General features: G+C 54.7%; 1 protein-coding gene across 3 annotated transcripts in view; it reads left to right on the top strand.

Annotated features, from left to right (window-relative positions):
- Positions 1 to 19711, top strand: part of LOC137373540 (G patch domain-containing protein 2-like) — a 100536-nt gene that overhangs the window by 76458 nt on the left and 4367 nt on the right. For 2 of the 3 annotated variants that reach the window (XM_068038442.1, XM_068038443.1), the window contains exons 6-9: positions 2551 to 2621; positions 3077 to 3152; positions 7423 to 7508; positions 17252 to 17337. In XM_068038442.1, the coding sequence (XP_067894543.1) occupies positions 2551 to 2621; positions 3077 to 3152; positions 7423 to 7508; positions 17252 to 17337 (319 nt within the window). The remainder of the gene's footprint in view (positions 1 to 2550; positions 2622 to 3076; positions 3153 to 7422; positions 7509 to 17251; positions 17338 to 19711) is intronic. The other variant, XM_068038444.1, reaches the window with a different exon arrangement.

The raw sequence follows: 19711 nt of genomic DNA, 5'->3' as shown, positions 1-19711 counted from the left end.
TCCCCCACTCTATCTCTCTCTCTCTCCCCCACTCTATCTCTCTCTCTCTCCCCCACTCTATCTCTCTCTCTCTCCCCCACTCTATCTCTCTCTCTCTCCCCCACTCTATCTCTCTCTCTCTCCCCCACTCTATCTCTCTCTCTCTCCTCCACTCTATCTCTCTCTCTCTCCCCCACTCTCTATCTCTCTGTCTCTCCCCACTCTATCTCTCTCTCTCTCCCCCACTCTATCTCTCTCTCTCTCCCCCACTCTATCTCTCTCTCTCTCCCCCACTCTATCTCTCTCTCTCTCCCCCACTCTATCTCTCTCTCTCCCCACTCTATCTCTCTCTCTCCCCCACTCTATCTCTCTCTCTCTCCCCCACTCTATCTCTCTCTCTCTCCCCCACTCTATCTCTCTCTCTTTCTCTCTCCCTCACTCTGTCTCTCTCTCTCACTCTGTCTCTCTCTCTCACTCTGTCTCTCTCTCTCTCCCCCACTCTGTCTCTCTCCCCCACTCTCTATCTCTCTCTCTCCCCCACTCTCTATCTCTCTCTCTCCCCCACTCTCTATCTCTCTCTCTCCCCCACTCTATCTCTCTCTCTCTCCCCACTCTTTCTCTCTCTCTCTCCCCCACTCTATCTCTCTCTCTCTCCCCACTCTATCTCTCTCTCTCTCCTCCACTCTATCTCTCTCTCTCTCCCCCACTCTCTATCTCTCTCTCTCTCCCCCACTCTCTATCTCTCTGTCTCTCCCCCACTCTATCTCTCTCTCTCTCTCCCCCACTCTATCTCTCTCTCTCTCCCCCACTCTATCTCTCTCTCTCCCCCACTCTATCTCTCTCTCTCTCCCCCACTCTATCTCTCTCTCTTTCTCTCTCCCTCACTCTGTCTCTCTCTCTCTCCCCCACTCTGTCTCTCTCTCCCCCACTCTCTGTCTCTCTCTCCCCACTCTATCTCTCTCTCTCTCTCCCCCACTCTATCTCTCTCTCTCTCTCCCCCACTCTATCTCTCTCTCTCTCCCCCCACTCTATCTCTCTCTCTCTCCCCCACTCTATCTCTCTCTCTCTCCCCACTCTATCTCTCTCTCTCTCCCCCACTCTATCTCTTTCTGTCCCCCACTCTATCTCTCTCTCTCTCCCCCACTCTATCTCTCTCTCTTTCTCTCTCCCTCACTCTGTCTCTCTCTCTCTCTCTCCCCCATTCTGTCTGTCTCTCCCCCACTCTGTCTCTCTCTCTCTCTCTCCCCCCCACTCTGTCTCTCTCTCTCTCCCCCCCACTCTGTCTGTCTCTCTCTCTCTCACCCCCACTCTGTCTGTCTCTCTCTCTCTCTCCCCCACTCTGTCTCTCTCTCTCTCTCCCCCACTCTGTCTGTCTCTCTCGATCCCCCACTCTGTCTCTCTCTCTTTCTCTCTCCCTCACTCTGTCTCTCTCTCTCTCTCCCCCATTCTGTCTGTCTCTCCCCCACTCTGTCTCTCTCTCTCTCTCTCCCCCCCACTCTGTCTCTCTCTCTCTCTCCCCCCCACTCTGTCTGTCTCTCTCTCTCTCACCCCCACTCTGTCTGTCTCTCTCTCTCTCTCTCCCCCACTCTGTCTCTCTCTCTCTCTCCCCCACTCTGTCTGTCTCTCTCGATCCCCCACTCTGTCTCTCTCTCTCTATCTCTCTCTCCCCCACTCTGTCTCTCTCTTACTCTCTCTCCCCCACTCTCCTTTGCGCCCCCCCTCCCTGCCCTTCCTGTGACCTATGAACTTTACAGCAGGCAGCATGTGCTGTGTTCTGCTCATTCGTTCCTGCTGATTTGAATGAACTGGGAGTGTGTTATTTTGGGGTTGTGAGTTGTGTTCTGAACTGCATAATTGAACTGATAAATAATGAGGTGAATGGGCTGTTCAATGTGAATGAGTTGAGACAAACTCTTCTATTACTGAGTAATCAAGAATAATTGAAACGTAAACAGTTAGCATGTCGATGGTGAGTTATTAGCTGATAATTTGAAGTCATTGGCTCCTGTTCAGTTCCATTGAGTCTTGTCCGTGTGTAATCTCCGAGCTGATTGACAGAATGTTTCATTTAGAAATCAACAATTAAATCCAGGGTGAATTTTCTAACCAACACTTTAACACTCTCAGTACTGAGCTGAAATGAAAGCTTGCATTGATAGTGACTTTCACAACAGCAACTGATAAAGTGTGGTCACTGTTATAATATAAGGAAACCTGACATCCAGCAGGATCTCATAAACAGCATCGAGGGAAAAGAGAGACAGAGAGAAAGAAAGGGGATGGAGCTGGGAAAGGAGAGAAATCCAGGGAGGAGGATGAGAGATGGGGTCGATCCCTACGGTCGCAGTCTCCTTTAACGGAACACACTGATCTCTTTACTGATCCCAGTTGGATTGATAAATCGTACGTTTTCTGCCTGGTGATACAGTATCGAGATGGGAGAAGAGCGGGGGAGTGGGCCGAATTTGAAAGCTTTTTTTTTTAAATAGGTGGCACAGGCATGATGGGCTGAATGGCCTCCATCTGTCAGGTGTGATTCTTTAAGTTAATTTGCCTGTGTATCTGTTCCAGCAGGAAGGGCCTGTGGGTGTGATCCCGAATGAACGAGTGAGTCACTTTGGGCAGGACCCCTATCAGAAGGAGTAAGTGACACTGTTCAATGATTTAATGGAGCCTTTAATAGCTTATGGTGTTGGAAGCTGCGGAAACAGAGACACTGAGCCCTGTGACTCGAAGGAGCTGCAGGTTTGAAGTCCTCACACTGACCAGCACACCTTTACTCCGTGTACATTTCTCTCCAGCTCACCTTTTTGATTTGATTGCATCCAAAATGGGAATGGTGTCTATTATTCTCTATCTAAACCACTGGAAACTCTCAATCAGATTGCAGCTTGGACCTCCAGGTGGGAATCTGATTGGATTGCTGTGGCCCAGGGTTCCTCACTCCCTCAGTTACTCTGGGTGGGGAGAGACACTTTTGCCAATGCCTTTCCCTGCTTCAGAACCCAGGGGAGGTGGAGGAGCCAGTGAGCTGTGTCTGTCCCACTGAGTGCTCTAAGAATGGGGGTGTGCTTAAATGATTGTTTCCTCCTTATAGGTTACGGAGAAGCTTTTGTGTGAGGGGTCAGTGTCGAGAGTGGAGCATGCTAAATCGACTTCAACCTTTGCGTGGGGTAAGTTGAAAGCTGTACAGATATCCAGCCACTCAATCCTCTTGCTTTACCCCAACACTGAATTTTCCGTTGAATTACTGGAAGCCCTGTTTGGATTCTCGGCAGTTGTAAGTTTGATAAGGAAACACCTTTTAGAAAAATCTCGCAGAAGGCAGCGAGTGCTGGATAGAGAGGTCATTCATTATCTTTCATGTCTGAGGTGTAGGAGGCCATTCAACCCCTCAAGCATGTTACATGGATTGTTCCCCATTTAAACAGACCGTGGTTAACTGTATTTCAAATCCATTGACCTGCCTTGTTTCTGTAACCATTAATATGCTCGCTTAATAAAAAAATCCATCAGATTTCCACTACTCTTTGTGTGAAGAAGTTCTTCCTGAACATCACTCCTGAATGTCCTGGCTCGAATTGAAACGTTCTTCCCCCCCGCCCCGCTTTGTTCTGGTCACTGTCCAGACATCCCAGCCAGAGGAAATAGTTTCTCTCTCAAGACTCTATAAAATCCTTTAAACATCTTAAACGCCTCAATTACATTAGCCCCTCTTCTTCCATACTCATTGTAATATTGCCAAGTTATAGAATATTTCAATGCATGGGCTCTCTTGAGTGAGAGAAGAAACTTGCTTCTCATTGGAAATGAAAGGATGGGCTTTAACCCACTGCAGTATCTGGGCCTGTGTGGAGAGATGGAGAGAGAAATCTTGGAGCAGTTGGTGCGTCTCATTGTGAGGGCACACATAGCAGCTGCTGGCAGTTTGGTGAGGATCCCTGCGGCAGGGTGATGGGGGAGTTTGGTGAGGACCCCTGCGGCAGGGTGATGGGGCAGTTTGGTGAGGACCCCTGCGGCAGGGTGATGGGGCAGTTTGGTGAGGACCCCTGCGGCAGGGTGATGGGGGAGTTTGGTGAGGACCCTGCGGCAGGGTGATGTTGGAGCAGTTTGGTGAGGACCCCTGCGGCAGGGTGATGTTGGAGCAGTTTGGTGAGGATCCCTGCGGCAGGGTGATGTTGGAGCAGTTTGGTGAGGATCCCTGCGGCAGGTGATGTTGGGGCAGTTTGGTGAGGATCCCTGTGGCAGGGTGATGTTGGAGCAGTTTGGTGAGGCTCCCTGCGGCAGGGTGATGGGGCAGTTTGGTGAGGACCCCTGCGGCAGGGTGATGGGGCAGTTTGGTGAGGACCCCTGCGGCAGGGTGATGTTGGAGCAGTTTGGTGAGGATCCCTGCGGCAGGTGATGTTGGGGCAGTTTGGTGAGGATCCCTGTGGCAGGGTGATGTTGGAGCAGTTTGGTGAGGCTCCCTGCGGCAGGGTGATGGGGCAGTTTGGTGAGGACCCCTGCGGCAGGGTGATGGGGCAGTTTGGTGAGGACCCCTGCGGCAGGGTGATGTTGGAGCAGTTTGGTGAGGATCCCTGCGGCAGGGTGATGTTGGAGCAGTTTGGTGAGGATCCCTGCGGCAGGTGATGTTGGGGCAGTTTGGTGAGGATCCCTGTGGCAGGGTGATGTTGGAGCAGTTTGGTGAGGATCCCTGCGGCAGGGTGATGGGGCAGTTTGGTGAGGACCCCTGCGGCAGGGTGATGTTGGGGTAGTTTGGTGAGGATCCCTGCGGCAGGGTGATGTTGGAGCAGTTTGGTGAGGATCCCTGCGGCAGGGTGATGGGGCAGTTTGGTGAGGATCCTTGCGTAAGGGTGATGGGGCAGTTTGGTGAGGACCCCTGCGGCAGGGTGATGTTGGGGTAGTTTGGGGAGGATCCCTGCGGCAGGGTGATGGGGCAGTTTGGTGAGGATCCCTGCGGCAGGGTGATGGGGCAGTTTGGTGAGGACCCCTGCGGCAGGGTGATGGGGCAGTTTGGGGAGGATCCCTGTGGCAGGGTGATGGGGCAGTTTGGGGAGGATCCCTGCGGCAGGGTGATGGGGCAGTTTGGTGAGGATCCCTGTGGCAGGGTGATGTTGGAGCAGTTTGGTGAGGACCCCTGCGGCAGGGTGATGATGGGGTAGTTTGGGGAGGATCCCTGCGGCAGGGTGATGTTGGGGTAGTTTGAGGAGGATCCCTGTGGCAGGGTGATGTTGGAGCAGTTTGGTGAGGACCCCTGCGGCAGGGTGATGATGGGGTAGTTTGGGGAGGATCCCTGCGGCAGGGTGATGTTGGGGTAGTTTGGGGAGGATCCCTGCGGCAGGGTGATGTTGGGGTAGTTTGGGGAGGATCCCTGCGGCAGGGTGATATTGGGGTAGTTTGGGGAGGATCCCTGTGGCAGGGTGATGGGGCAGTTTGGGGAGGATCCCTGCAGCAGGGTGATGGGGCAGTTTGGGGAGGATCCCTGTGGCAGGGTGATGTTGGAACAGTTTGGTGAGGATTCCTGCGGCAGGGTGATGGGGGAGTTTGGTGAGGATCCCTGCGGCAGGGCGATGGGGCAGTTTGGTGAGGACCCCTGCGGCAAGGTGATGGGGCAGTTTGGTGAGGACCCCTGCGGCAGGGTGATGGGGGAGTTTGGTGAGTGTCCCTGCGGCAGGATGATGTTGGAACAGTTTGGTGAGGATTCCTGCGGCAGGGTGATGTTGGGGTAGTTTGGTGAGGATCCCTGCGGCAGGGTGATGTTGGAACAGTTTGGTGAGGATTCCTGCGGCAGGGTGATGTTGGGGTAGTTTGGTGAGGATCCCTGCGGCAGGGTGATGTTGGAGCAGTTTGGTGAGGATTCCTGCGGCAGGGTGATGTTGGAACAGTTTGGTGAGGATTCCTGCGGCAGGGTGATGTTGGGGTAGTTTGGTGAGGATTCCTGCGGCAGGGTGATGTTGGGGCAGTTTGGTGAGGACCCCTGCGGCAGGGTGATGTTGGGGCAGTTTGGTGAGGACCCCTGCGGCAGGGTGATGTTGGGGCAGTTTGGTGAGGACCCCTGCGGCAGGGTGATGTTGGGGCAGTTTGGTGAGGACCCCTGCGGCAGGGTGATGTTGGGGCAGTTTGGTGAGGACCCCTGCGGCAGGGTGATGTTGGGGCAGTTTGGTGAGGATCCCTGCGGCAGGGTGATGTTGGGGCAGTTTGGTGAGGACCCCTGCGGCAGGGTGATGTTGGGGCAGTTTGGTGAGGATCCCTGCGGCAGGGTGATGTTGGGGTAGTTTGGTGAGGACCCCTGCGGCAGGGTGATGTTGGGGCAGTTTGGTGAGGACCCCTGCGGCAGGGTGATGTTGGGGCAGTTTGGTGAGGACCCCTGCGGCAGGGTGATGTTGGGGCAGTTTGGTGAGGACCCCTGCGGCAGGGTGATGTTGGGGCAGTTTGGTGAGGATCCCTGCGGCAGGGTGATGTTGGGGTAGTTTGGTGAGGATTCCTGCGGCAGGGTGATGTTGGGGTAGTTTGGTGAGGATCCCTGCGGCAGGGTGATGTTGGGGCAGTTTGGTGAGGATTCCTGCGGCAGGGTGATGTTGGGGCAGTTTGGTGAGGACCCCTGCAGCAGGGTGATGTTGGGGTAGTTTGGTGAGGATCCCTGCGGCAGGGTGATGTTGGGGCAGTTTGGTGAGGATTCCTGCGGCAGGGTGATGTTGGAGCAGTTTGGTGAGGATCCCTGCGGCAGGGTGATGTTGGGGCAGTTTGGTGAGGATTCCTGCGGCAGGGTGATGTTGGGGCAGTTTGGTGAGGATTCCTGCGGCAGGGTGATGTTGGGGCAGTTTGGTGAGGATTCCTGCGGCAGGGTGATGTTGGGGCAGTTTGGTGAGGACCCCTGCGGCAGGGTGATGTTGGGGCAGTTTGGTGAGGACCCCTGCGGCAGGGTGATGTTGGGGTAGTTTGGTGAGGATCCCTGCGGCAGGGTGATGTTGGGGCAGTTTGGTGAGGATTCCTGCGGCAGGGTGATGTTGGGGCAGTTTGGTGAGGATTCCTGCGGCAGGGTGATGTTGGGGCAGTTTGGTGAGGATTCCTGCGGCAGGGTGATGTTGGGGTAGTTTGGTGAGGATCCCTGCGGCAGGGTGATGTTGGGGTAGTTTGGTGAGGATCCCTGCGGCAGGGTGATGTTGGGGCAGTTTGGTGAGGATTCCTGCGGCAGGGTGATGTTGGGGTAGTTTGGTGAGGATTACTGCGGCAGGGTGATGTTGGGGTAGTTTGGTGAGGATCCCTGCGGCAGGGTGATGTTGGGGTACAGCATCGGCTCGGGACACGCAGTGACTCTGCCCCCAGAGGCATCAGTTGTTGCTGGTCTCGCCTTGGAGTGAAAGTCCAGTCTCTGGGAGGACACAGGCTTCCTGTAGGTCCTATCATCTTATAACTGATGCTTTGCCATCTTTTGCTTTGCAGTTTAACCCTTTGGTCCCCTTGTACCCGCTGGAGGTTCTGACTGACAGCTCTCACAGGAAGTGCTCCGCCCTTCAGAACAAATCCAGGTCAGTCTCACTCCCCGGGTGCCGCAACATCCCAAAGCACAGCACTTGCATCAGACTGAGTCTTAGCACAGCTCGGGGGAGGGGCCAGACAGAGCACAGGCTTTCCTGATCACTGTCCAGTGACCCCTGGGTCAGAGAGAGGGGAAATCAGCCAGGGTTTCTGCTCCTGATCACTGTCTAGTGACCCCTGGGTTAGAGAGAGAGAGAGAGAGGAAATCAGCCAGGGTTCCTGCTCCTGATCACTGTCCAGTGACCCCTGGGTTAGAGAGAGAGAGAGAGAGGGGAAATCAGCCAGGGTTCCTGCTCCTGATCACTGTCTAGTGACCCCTGGGTTAGAGAGAGAGAGAGAGAGGAAATCAGCCAGGGTTCCTGCTCCTGATCACTGTCCAGTGACCCCTGGGTTAGAGAGAGAGAGAGAGAGAGAGGGGAAATCAGCCAGGGTTCCTGCTCCTGATCACTGTCCAGTGACCCCTGGGTTAGAGAGAGGGGAAATCAGCCAGGGTTTCTGCTCCTGATCACTGTCCAGTGACCCTGGGGTTAGAGAGAGAGAGAGGTTAAATCAGCCAGGGTTCCTGCTCCTGATCACTGTCCAGTGACCCCTGGGTTAGAGAGAGAGAGAGAGGTTAAATCAGCCAGGGTTCCTGCTCCTGATCACTGTCCAGTGACCCCTGGGTTAGAGAGAGAGAGAGAGGGGAAATCAGCCAGGGTTCCTGCTCCTGATCACTTCTAGTGACCCCTGGGTTAGAGAGAGGGGAAATCAGCCAGGGTTCCTGCTCCTGATCACTGTCCAGTGACCCCTGGGTTAGAGAGAGAGAGAGGGGAAATCAGCCAGGGTTCCTGCTCCTGATCACTGTCGAGTGACCCCTCGGTTAGAGAGAGGGGAAATCAGCCAGGGTTCCTGCTGCTGATCACTGTCCAATGACCCCTGGGTTAGAGAGAGGGGAAATCAGCCAGGGTTCCTGCTCCTGATCACTGACTAGTGACCCCTCGGGTAGAGAGAGGGGAAATCAGCCAGGGTTTCTGCTCCTGATCACTGTCCAGTGACCCCTGGGTTAGAGAGAGAGAGAGAGAGGGGAAATCAGCCAGGGTTCCTGCTCCTGATCACTGTCCAGTGACCCCTGGGTTAGAGAGAGAGAGAGAGAAGGGGAAATCAGCCAGGGTTCCTGCTGCTGATCACTGTCCAATGACCCCTCGGTTAGAGAGAGGGGAAATCAGCCAGGGTTTCTGCTCCTGATCACTGTCCAGTGACCCCTGGGTTAGAGAGAGAGAGAGAGAGAGAGGGGAAATCAGCCAGGGTTCCTGCTCCTGATCACTGTCGCGTGACCCCTCGGTTAGAGAGAGGGGAAATCAGCCAGTGTTCCTGCTCCTGATCACTGTCCAGTGACCCCTGGGTTAGAGAGATGGGAAATCAGCCAGGGTTTCTGCTCCCGATCACTGTCCAGTGACCCCTGGGTTAGAGAGAGGGGAAATCAGCCAGGGTTTCTGCTCCTGATCACTGTCCAGTTACCCCTGGGTTAGAGAGAGGGGAAATCATCCAGGGTTTGTGCTCCTGATCACTGTCCAGTGAGCCCTTGGTTAGAGAGAGAGAGAGAGAGGGGGGAAATCAGCCAGGGTTCCTGCTCCTGGTCACTGTCCAGTGACCCCTCGGTTAGAGAGAGGGGAAATCAGCCAGGGTTCCTGCTCCTGATCACTGACTAGTGACCCCTTGGTTAGAGAGAGGGGAAATCAGCCAGGGTTTCTACTCCTGATCACTGTCCAGTGACCCCTGGGTTAGAGAGAGAGAGAGAGAGAGGGGAAATCAGCCAGGGTTCCTGCTCCTGGTCTGTCCAGTGACCACTCGGTTAGAGAGAGGGGAAATCAGCCAGGGTTTCTGCTCCTGATCACTGTCCAGTGAGCCCTTGGTTAGAGAGAGGGGAAATCAGCCAGGGTTTCTGCTCCTGATCACTGTCGAGTGACCCTTCGGTTAGAGAGAGGGGAAATCAGCCAGGGTTCCTGCTCCTGATCACTGTCCAGTGACCCCTGGGTTAGAGAGAGAGAGAGAGAGAGAGAGATAGAGAGAGGGGAAATCAGCCAGGGTTCCTGCTCCTGATCACTGTCCAGTGACCCCTGGGTTAGAGAGAGAGAGAGATAGAGAGAGGGGAATTCAGCCAGGGTTCCTGCTCCTGATCACTGTCCTGTGACCCCTGGGTTAGAGAGAGAGGGAGGGGAAATCATCCAGGGTTTCTGCTCCTGATCACTGTCCGGTGACCCCTCGGTTAGAGAGAGAGAGGGAAATCAGCCAGGGTTTCTGCTCCTGATCACTGTCCATTGACCCCCGGTTTAGAGAGAGGGGAAATCAGACAGGGTTTCTGCTCCTGATCACTGTCCTGTGACCCCTGGGTTAGAGAGAGAGAGGGGAAATCAGCCAGGGTTCCTGCTCCTGATCACTGACTAGTGACCCCTCGGGTAGAGAGAGGGGAAATCAGCCAGGGTTTCTGCTCCTGATCACTGTTCAGTGACCCCTGGGTTAGAGAGAGAGAGAGAGAGGGGAAATCAGCCAGGGTTTCTGCTCCTGATCACTGTTCAGTGACCCCTGGGTTAGAGAGAGAGAGAGAGAGGGGAAATCAGCCAGGGTTCCTGCTCCTGATCACTGACTAGTGACCCCTTGGTTAGAGAGAGAGAGAGAGAGAGGGGCAATCAGCCAGGGTTCCTGCTCCTGATCGCCGTCCAGTGACCCCTGGGTTAGAGAGAGAGAGAGAGAGGGGAAATCAGCCAGGGTTCCTGCTCCTGATCACTGTCGAGTGACCCCTCGGGTAGAGAGAGGGGAAATCAGCCAGGGTTCCTGCTCCTGATCACTGTCGAGTGACACCTCGGTTAGAGAGAGGGGAAATCAGCCAGGGTTCCTGCTCCTGATCACTGTCGAGTGACCCTTCGGTTAGAGAGAGGGGAAATCAGCCAGGGTTCCTGCTCCTGCTCACTGTCCAGTGACCCCTGGGTTAGAGAGATAGAGAGAGGGGAAATCAGCCAGGGTTCCTGCTCCTGATCACTGTCCAGTGACCCCTGGGTTAGAGAGAGAGAGAGAGAGGGGAAATCAGCCAGGGTACGTGCTGCTGATCACTGTCCAATGACCCCTCGGTTAGAGAGAGGGGAAATCAGCCAGGGTTTCTGCTCCTGATCACTGTCCAGTGACCCCTGGGTTAGAGAGAGAGAGAGAGAGAGGGGAAATCAGCCAGGGTTCCTGCTCCTGATCACTGTCCAGTGACCCCTGGGTTAGAGAGAGAGAGAGAGAGAGAGAGAGAGAGAGAGAGAGCAAATCAGCCAGGGTTTCTGCTCCTGATCACTGTCCGGTGACCCCTGGGTTAGAGAGAGAGAGAGAGAAGGGGAAATCAGCCAGGGTTCCTGCTGCTGATCACTGTCCAATGACCCCTCGGTTAGAGAGAGGGGAAATCAGCCAGGGTTCCTGCTCCTGATCACTGACTAGTGACCCCTCGGGTAGAGAGAGAGAGAGAGAGGGGAAATCAGCCAGGGTTTCTGCTCCTGATCACTGTCCAGTGACCCCTGGGTTAGAGAGAGAGAGAGAGAGGGGAAATCAGCCAGGGTTCCTGCTCCTGATCACTGTCGAGTGACACCTCGGTTAGAGAGAGGGGAAATCAGCCAGGGTTCCTGCTCCTGATCACTGTCCAGTGACCCTTCGGTTAGAGAGAGGGGAAATCAGCCAGGGTTCCTGCTCCTGATCACTGTCCAGTGACCCCTGGGTTAGAGAGAGAGAGAGAGAGAGATAGAGAGAGGGGAAATCAGCCAGGGTTCCTGCTCCTGATCACTGTCCAGTGACCCCTGGGTTAGAGAGAGAGAGAGAGAAGGGGAAATCAGCCAGGGTTCCTGCTGCTGATCACTGTCCAATGACCCCTCGGTTAGAGAGAGGGGAAATCAGCCAGGGTTTCTGCTCCTGATCACTGTCCAGTGACCCCTGGGTTAGAGAGAGAGAGAGAGAGAGGGGAAATCAGCCAGGGTTCCTGCTCCTGATCACTGTCGCGTGACCCCTCGGTTAGAGAGAGGGGAAATCAGCCAGTGTTCCTGCTCCTGATCACTGTCCAGTGACCCCTGGGTTAGAGAGATGGGAAATCAGCCAGGGTTTCTGCTCCCGATCACTGTCCAGTGACCCCTGGGTTAGAGAGAGGGGAAATCAGCCAGGGTTCCTGCTCCTGATCACTGTCCAGTTACCCCTGGGTTAGAGAGAGGGGAAATCAGCCAGGGTTTCTGCTCCTGATCACTGTCCAGTTACCCCTGGGTTAGAGAGAGGGGAAATCATCCAGGGTTTGTGCTCCTGATCACTGTCCAGTGAGCCCTTGGTTAGAGAGAGAGAGAGAGAGGGGGGAAATCAGCCAGGGTTCCTGCTCCTGGTCACTGTCCAGTGACCCCTCGGTTAGAGAGAGGGGAAATCAGCCAGGGTTCCTGCTCCTGATCACTGACTAGTGACCCCTCGGGTAGAGAGAGGGGAAATCAGCCAGGGTTTCTGCTCCTGATCACTGTTCAGTGACCCCTGGGTTAGAGAGAGAGAGAGAGAGGGGAAATCAGCCAGGGTTCCTGCTCCTGATCACTGACTAGTGACCCCTTGGTTAGAGAGAGAGAGAGAGAGAGGGGCAATCAGCCAGGGTTCCTGCTCCTGATCGCCGTCCAGTGACCCCTGGGTTAGAGAGAGAGAGAGAGAGGGGAAATCAGCCAGGGTTCCTGCTCCTGATCACTGTCGAGTGACCCCTCGGGTAGAGAGAGGGGAAATCAGCCAGGGTTCCTGCTCCTGATCACTGTCCAGTGACCCCTGGGTTAGAGAGAGAGAGAGAGAGGGGAAATCAGCCAGGGTTCCTGCTCCTGATCACTGTCGAGTGACACCTCGGTTAGAGAGAGGGGAAATCAGCCAGGGTTCCTGCTCCTGATCACTGTCGAGTGACCCTTCGGTTAGAGAGAGGGGAAATCAGCCAGGGTTCCTGCTCCTGCTCACTGTCCAGTGACCCCTGGGTTAGAGAGAGAGAGAGAGGGGAAATCAGCCAGGGTTCCTGCTCCTGATCACTGTCCAGTGACCCCTGGGTTAGAGAGAGAGAGAGAGAGGGGAAATCAGCCAGGGTACGTGCTGCTGATCACTGTCCAATGACCCCTCGGTTAGAGAGAGGGGAAATCAGCCAGGGTTTCTGCTCCTGATCACTGTCCAGTGACCCCTGGGTTAGAGAGAGAGAGAGAGAGAGGGGAAATCAGCCAGGGTTCCTGCTCCTGATCACTGTCCAGTGACCCCTGGGTTAGAGAGAGAGAGAGAGAGAGAGAGAGAGAGAGAGAGCAAATCAGCCAGGGTTTCTGCTCCTGATCACTGTCCGGTGACCCCTGGGTTAGAGAGAGAGAGAGGGGAAATCAGCCAGGGTTTCTGCTCCTGATCACTGTCCAGTGACCCCTGGGTTAGAGAGAGGGGAAATCAGCCAGGGTTTCTGCTCCTGATCACTGTCGAGTGACCCCTGGGTTAGAGAGAGAGAGAGAGAGAGAGAGGGGAAATCAGCCAGGGTTCCTGCTCCTGATCACTGACTAGTGACACCTTGGTTAGAGAGAGAGAGAGAGAGAGGGGAAATCAGCCAGGGTTCCTGCTCCTGATCACTGTCCAGTGACCCTTCGGTTAGAGAGAGGGGAAATCAGCCAGGGTTCCTGCTCCTGATCACTGTCCAGTGACCCCTGGGTTAGAGAGAGGGGAAATCAGCCAGGGTTCCTGCTCCTGATCACTGTCGAGTGACACCTCGGTTAGAGAGAGGGGAAATCAGCCAGGGTTCCTGCTCCTGATCACTGTCCAGTGACCCTTCGGTTAGAGAGAGGGGAAATCAGCCAGGGTTCCTGCTCCTGATCACTGTCCAGTGACCCCTGGGTTAGAGAGAGAGAGAGAGAGAGATAGAGAGAGGGGAAATCAGCCAGGGTTCCTGCTCCTGATCACTGTCCAGTGACCCCTGGGTTAGAGAGAGAGAGAGAGAAGGGGAAATCAGCCAGGGTTCCTGCTGCTGATCACTGTCCAATGACCCCTCGGTTAGAGAGAGGGGAAATCAGCCAGGGTTTCTGCTCCTGATCACTGTCCAGTGACCCCTGGGTTAGAGAGAGAGAGAGAGAGGGGAAATCAGCCAGGGTTCCTGCTCCTGATCACTGTCGCGTGACCCCTCGGTTAGAGAGAGGGGAAATCAGCCAGTGTTCCTGCTCCTGATCACTGTCCAGTGACCCCTGGGTTAGAGAGATGGGAAATCAGCCAGGGTTTCTGCTCCCGATCACTGTCCAGTGACCCCTGGGTTAGAGAGAGGGGAAATCAGCCAGGGTTTCTGCTCCTGATCACTGTCCAGTTACCCCTGGGTTAGAGAGAGGGGAAATCATCCAGGGTTTGTGCTCCTGATCACTGTCCAGTGAGCCCTTGGTTAGAGAGAGAGAGAGAGAGGGGGGAAATCAGCCAGGGTTCCTGCTCCTGGTCACTGTCCAGTGACCCCTCGGTTAGAGAGAGGGGAAATCAGCCAGGGTTCCTGCTCCTGATCACTGACTAGTGACCCCTTGGTTAGAGAGAGGGGAAATCAGCCAGGGTTTCTACTCCTGATCACTGTCCAGTGACCCCTGGGTTAGAGAGAGAGAGAGAGAGAGGGGAAATCAGCCAGGGTTCCTGCTCCTGGTCTGTCCAGTGACCACTCGGTTAGAGAGAGGGGAAATCAGCCAGGGTTTCTGCTCCTGATCACTGTCCAGTGAGCCCTTGGTTAGAGAGAGAGAGAGAGAGAGGGGAAATCAGCCAGGGTTCCTGCTCCTGGTCACTGTCCAGTGATCCCTCGGTTAGAGAGAGGGGAAATCAGCCAGGGTTTCTGCTCCTGATCACTGTCCAGTGACCCCTGGGTTAGAGAGAGAGAGAGAGAGAGAGAGGGGAAATCAGCCAGGGTTCCTGCTCCTGATCACTGTCGAGTGACCCTTCGGTTAGAGAGAGGGGAAATCAGCCAGGGTTCCTGCTCCTGATCACTGTCCAGTGACCCCTGGGTTAGAGAGAGAGAGAGAGAGAGAGAGATAGAGAGAGGGGAAATCAGCCAGGGTTCCTGCTCCTGATCACTGTCCAGTGACCCCTGGGTTAGAGAGAGAGAGAGAGAGAGAGAGGGGAATTCAGCCAGGGTTTCTGCTCCTGATCACTGTCCGGTGACCCCTCGGTTAGAGAGAGGGGAAATCAGACAGGGTTTCTGCTCCTGATCACTGTCCTGTGACCCCTGGGTTAGAGAGAGAGAGGGGAAATCAGCCAGGGTTCCTGCTCCTGATCACTGACTAGTGACCCCTCGGGTAGAGAGAGGGGAAATCAGCCAGGGTTTCTGCTCCTGATCACTGTTCAGTGACCCCTGGGTTAGAGAGAGAGAGAGAGAGGGGAAATCAGCCAGGGCTCCTGCTCCTGATCACTGACTAGTGACCCCTTGGTTAGAGAGAGAGAGAGAGGTAGGGGCAATCAGCCAGGGTTCCTGCTCCTGATCGCCGTCCAGTGACCCCTGGGTTAGAGAGAGAGAGAGAGAGGGGAAATCAGCCAGGGTTCCTGCTCCTGATCACTGTCGAGTGACCCCTCGGGTAGAGAGAGGGGAAATCAGCCAGGGTTCCTGCTCCTGATCACTGTCCAGTGACCCCTGGGTTAGAGAGAGAGAGAGAGAGGGGAAATCAGCCAGGGTACGTGCTGCTGATCACTGTCCAATGACCCCTCGGTTAGAGAGAGGGGAAATCAGCCAGGGTTTCTGCTCCTGATCACTGTCCAGTGACCCCTGGGTTAGAGAGAGAGAGAGAGAGGGGAAATCAGCCAGGGTTCCTGCTCCTGATCACTGTCCAGTGACCCCTGGGTTAGAGAGAGAGAGAGAGAGAGAGAGAGCAAATCAGCCAGGGTTTCTGCTCCTGATCACTGTCCGGTGACCCCTGGGTTAGAGAGAGAGAGAGGGGAAATCAGCCAGGGTTCCTGCTCCTGATCACTGTCCAGTGACCCCTGGGTTAGAGAGAGGGGAAATCAGCCAGGGTTTCTGCTCCTGATCACTGTCCAGTGACCCCTGGGTCAGAGAGAGAGGGAAATCAGCCAGGGTTCCTGCTCCTGATCACTGTCGAGTGACACCTCGGTTAGAGAGAGGGGAAATCAGCCAGGGTTCCTGCTCCTGATCACTGTCGAGTGACCCTTCGGTTAGAGAGAGGGGAAATCAGCCAGGGTTCCTGCTCCTGCTCACTGTCCAGTGACCCCTGGGTTAGAGAGAGAGAGAGAGGGGAAATCAGCCAGGGTTCCTGCTCCTGATCACTGTCCAGTGACCCCTGGGTTAGAGAGAGAGAGAGAGAGGGGAAATCAGCCAGGGTACGTGCTGCTGATCACTGTCCAATGACCCCTCGGTTAGAGAGAGGGGAAATCAGCCAGGGTTTCTGCTCCTGATCACTGTCCAGTGACCCCTGGGTTAGAGAGAGAGAGAGAGAGGGGAAATCAGCCAGGGTTCCTGCTCCTGATCACTGTCCAGTGACCCCTGGGTTAGAGAGAGAGAGAGAGAGAGAGAGAGAGAGCAAATCAGCCAGGGTTTCTGCTCCTGATCACTGTCCGGTGACCCCTGGGTTAGAGAGAGAGAGAGGGGAAATCAGCCAGGGTTCCTGCTCCTGATCACTGTCCAGTGACCCCTGGGTTAGAGAGAGGGGAAATCAGCCAGGGTTTCTGCTCCTGATCACTGTCGAGTGACCCCTGGGTTAGAGAGAGAGAGAGAGAGAGAGAGAGGGGAAATCAGCCAGGGTTCCTGCTCCTGATCACTGACTAGTGACACCTTGGTTAGAGATAGAGAGAGAGAGAGGGGAAATCAGCCAGGGTTCCTGCTCCTGATCACCGTCCAGTGACCCCTGGGTTAGAGAGAGAGAGAGAGAGAGGGGAAATCAGTCAGGGTTTCTGCTCCTGCTCACTGTCCAGTGACCCCTTGGTTAGAGAGAGGGGAAATCAGCCAGGGTTCCTGCTCCTGATCACTGTCCAGTGACCCCTCGGTTAGAGAGAGGGGAAATCAGCCAGGGTTCCTGCTCCTGATCACTGACTAGTGACCCCTCGGGTAGAGAGAGGGAAATCAGCCAGGATTTCTGCTCCTGATCACTGTCCAGTGACCCCTTTGTTCGAGAGAGAGAGAGAGAGAGAGGGGGGAAATCAGCCAGGGTTCTTGTTCCTGATCACTGTCCAGTGACCTCTGGGAGCGAGAGAGGGAGAGAGAGAGAGGGGAAATCAGCCAGGGTTCCTGCTCCTGATCACTGTCCAGTGAGCCCTGGGTTAGAGAGAGAGAGAGAGAGGAAATCAGCCAGGGTTTCTGCTCCTGATCACTGTCCAATGACCCCTCGGTTAGAGAGAGGGGAAATCAGCCAGGGTTCCTGCTCCTGATCACTGTCCAGTGACCCCTGGGTTAGAGAGAGACAGAGAGAGAGAGTGGAAATCAGCCAGGGTTCCTGCTCCTGATCACTGTCCAGTGACCCCTGGGTTAGAGAGACAGAGAGAGAGAGTGGAAATCAGCTAGGATTCCTGCTCCTGATCACTGTCCAGTGAGCCCTCTGCTAGATGAAGTGGGGGATTCAGCCAGGGCCCTCATTCCCCAATCCTTGCTCAGTGTCTGAATTTCCCCCAAGGCTCCAGTGTGAGATGTTCTGGTGGTGTTCCAAGGTGACGGCACTGCTGTGTATTTGCTGGGTGGAACCTTTTATTTCGGGTTGCTGAGAAACCTGTTAATTTAGCTGTCTGTTCTCTTCCTCTGTAGACAGACGAGTGTTCACCTTGGCTCGCTGTGTACTGGGGACGTGAAACGAAGGCGAAAAACAGCGACTGTCACCAGTCCTGCTGCAGGTAATAATCAGTGTTACTTGGTCACAACTCCCACTGCCTTCGACTGGCTCAATACCTGCCTATTTCCGGGTGTTGCTGCCTCCAGCCCCAAACCGATACTGTGGGGCAGTGGGATTAGTTTGGGATTGATACAGGGCTATGGGGAGAGAGTGGGGCAGTGGGATTAGTTTGGGATTGATACAGGGCTATGGGGAGAGCGTGGGACAGTGGGATTAGTTTGGGGATGGATACAGGGCTATGGGGAAAGAGTGGGGCAGTGGGATTAGTTTGGGATTGATACAGGGCTATGGGGAGAGCGTGGGGCAGTGGGATTAGTTTGGGATTGATACAGGGCTATGGGGAGAGCGTGGGGCAGTGGGATTAGTTTGGGATTGAGACAGGGCTATAGGGAAAGCGTGGGGCAGTGGGATTAGTTTGGGATTGATACAGGGCTATGGAGAGAGCGTGGGTCAGTGGGATGAGTTTGGGGATGGATACAGGGCTATAGGGAAAGAGTGAGGCAGTGGGATTAGTTTGGGATTGATACAGGGCTATGGGGAGAGAGCGGGGCAGTGGGATTAGTTTGAGATTGATACAGGGCTATGGGGAGAGAGTGGGGCAGTGGGATTAGTTTGAGATTGATACAGGGCTATGGGGAGAGAGTGGGGCAGTGGGATTAGTTTGGGATTGATACAGGGCTATGGGGAGAGAGTGGGCCAGTGGGATTAGTTTGGGATTGATACAGGGCTATGGTGAGAGAGTGGGGCAGTGGGATTAGTTTGGGATTGATACAGGGCTATGGGGAGAGAGTGGGGCAGTGGGATTAGTTTGAGATTGATACAGGGCTATGGGGAGAGAGTGGGGCAGTGGGATTAGTTTGAGATTGATACAGGGCTATGGGGAGAGAGTGGGGCAGTGGGATTAGTTTGAGATTGATACAGGGCTATGGGGAGAGAGTGGGGCAGTGGGATTAGTTTGGGGATTGATACAGGGCTATGGGGAGAGAGTGGGGCAGTGGGATTAGTTTGAGATTGATACAGGGCGATGGTGAGAGAGTGGGGCAGTGGGATTAGTTTGGGATTGATACAGGGCTATGGTGAGAGAGTGGGGCAGTGGGATTAGTTTGGGGATTGATACAGGGCTATGGGGAGAGAGTGGGGCAGTGGGATTAGTTTGAGATTGATACAGGGCTATGGTGAGAGAGTGGGGCAGTGGGATTAGTTTGGGATTGATACAGGGCTATGGGGAGAGAGTGGGGCAGTGGGATTAGTTTGGGATTGATACAGGGCTATGGGGAGAGAGTGGGGCAGTGGGATTAGTTTGGGATTGATACAGGGCTATGGGGAGAGAGTGGGGCAGTGGGATTAGTTTGGGATTGATACAGGGCTATGGGGAGAGAGTGGGTCAGTGGGATTAGTTTGGCATTGATACAGGGCTATGGGGAGAGAGTGGGGCAGTGGGATTAGTTTGGGATTGATACAGGGCTATGGTGAGAGAGTGGGGCAGTGGGATTAGTTTGGGATTGATGCAGGGCTATGGGGAGAGAGTGGGGCAGTGGGATTAGTTTCAGATTGATACAGGGCTATGGTGAGAGAGTGGGGCAGTGGGATTAGTTTGGGATTGATACAGGGCTATGGGGAGAGAGTGGGGCAGTGGGATTAGTTTGGGATTGATACAGGGCTATGGTGAGAGAGTGGGGCAGTGGGATTAGTTTGGGATTGATACAGGGCTATGGTGAGAGAGTGGGGCAGTGGGATTAGTTTGAGATTGATACAGGGCTATGGGGAGAGAGTGGGTCAGTGGGATTAGTTTGGGATTGATACAGGGTTTTGGGGAGAGAGGCGGCCAGTGGGATTAGTTTGGGATTGATACAGGGCTATGGGGAGAGAGTGGGGCAGTGGGATTAGTTTGGGATTGATACAGGGTTTTGGGGAGAGAGGCGGCCAGTGGGATTAGTTTGGGATTGATACAGGGCTATGGTGAGAGAGTGGGGCAGTGGGATTAGTTTGGGATTGATACAGGGCTATGGGGAGAGAGTGGGGCAGTGGGATTAGTTTGGGATTGATACAGGGCTATGGTGAGAGAGTGGGGCAGTGGGATTAGTTTGAGATTGATACAGGGCTATGGGGAGAGAGTGGGGCAGTGGGATTAGTTTGGGATTGATACAGGGCTATGGGGAGAGAGTGGGGCAGTGGGATTAGTTTGGGGATTGATACAGGGCTATGGGGAGAGAGTGGGGCAGTGGGATTAGTTTGGGATTGATACAGGGCTATGGTGAGAGAGTGGGGCAGTGGGATTAGTTTGGGGATTGATACAGGGCTATGGGGAGAGAGTGGGTCAGTGGGATTAGTTTGGGATTGATACAGGGCTATGGTGAGAGAGTGGGGCAGTGGGA

This window comes from Heterodontus francisci, chromosome 9 (assembly GCF_036365525.1).
Source record: "Heterodontus francisci isolate sHetFra1 chromosome 9, sHetFra1.hap1, whole genome shotgun sequence".
Lineage (NCBI taxonomy): Eukaryota > Metazoa > Chordata > Chondrichthyes > Heterodontiformes > Heterodontidae > Heterodontus > Heterodontus francisci.
Note: the sequence above shows the minus strand (reverse complement) of the source record. Positions and strands in the feature narration are given on the sequence as shown.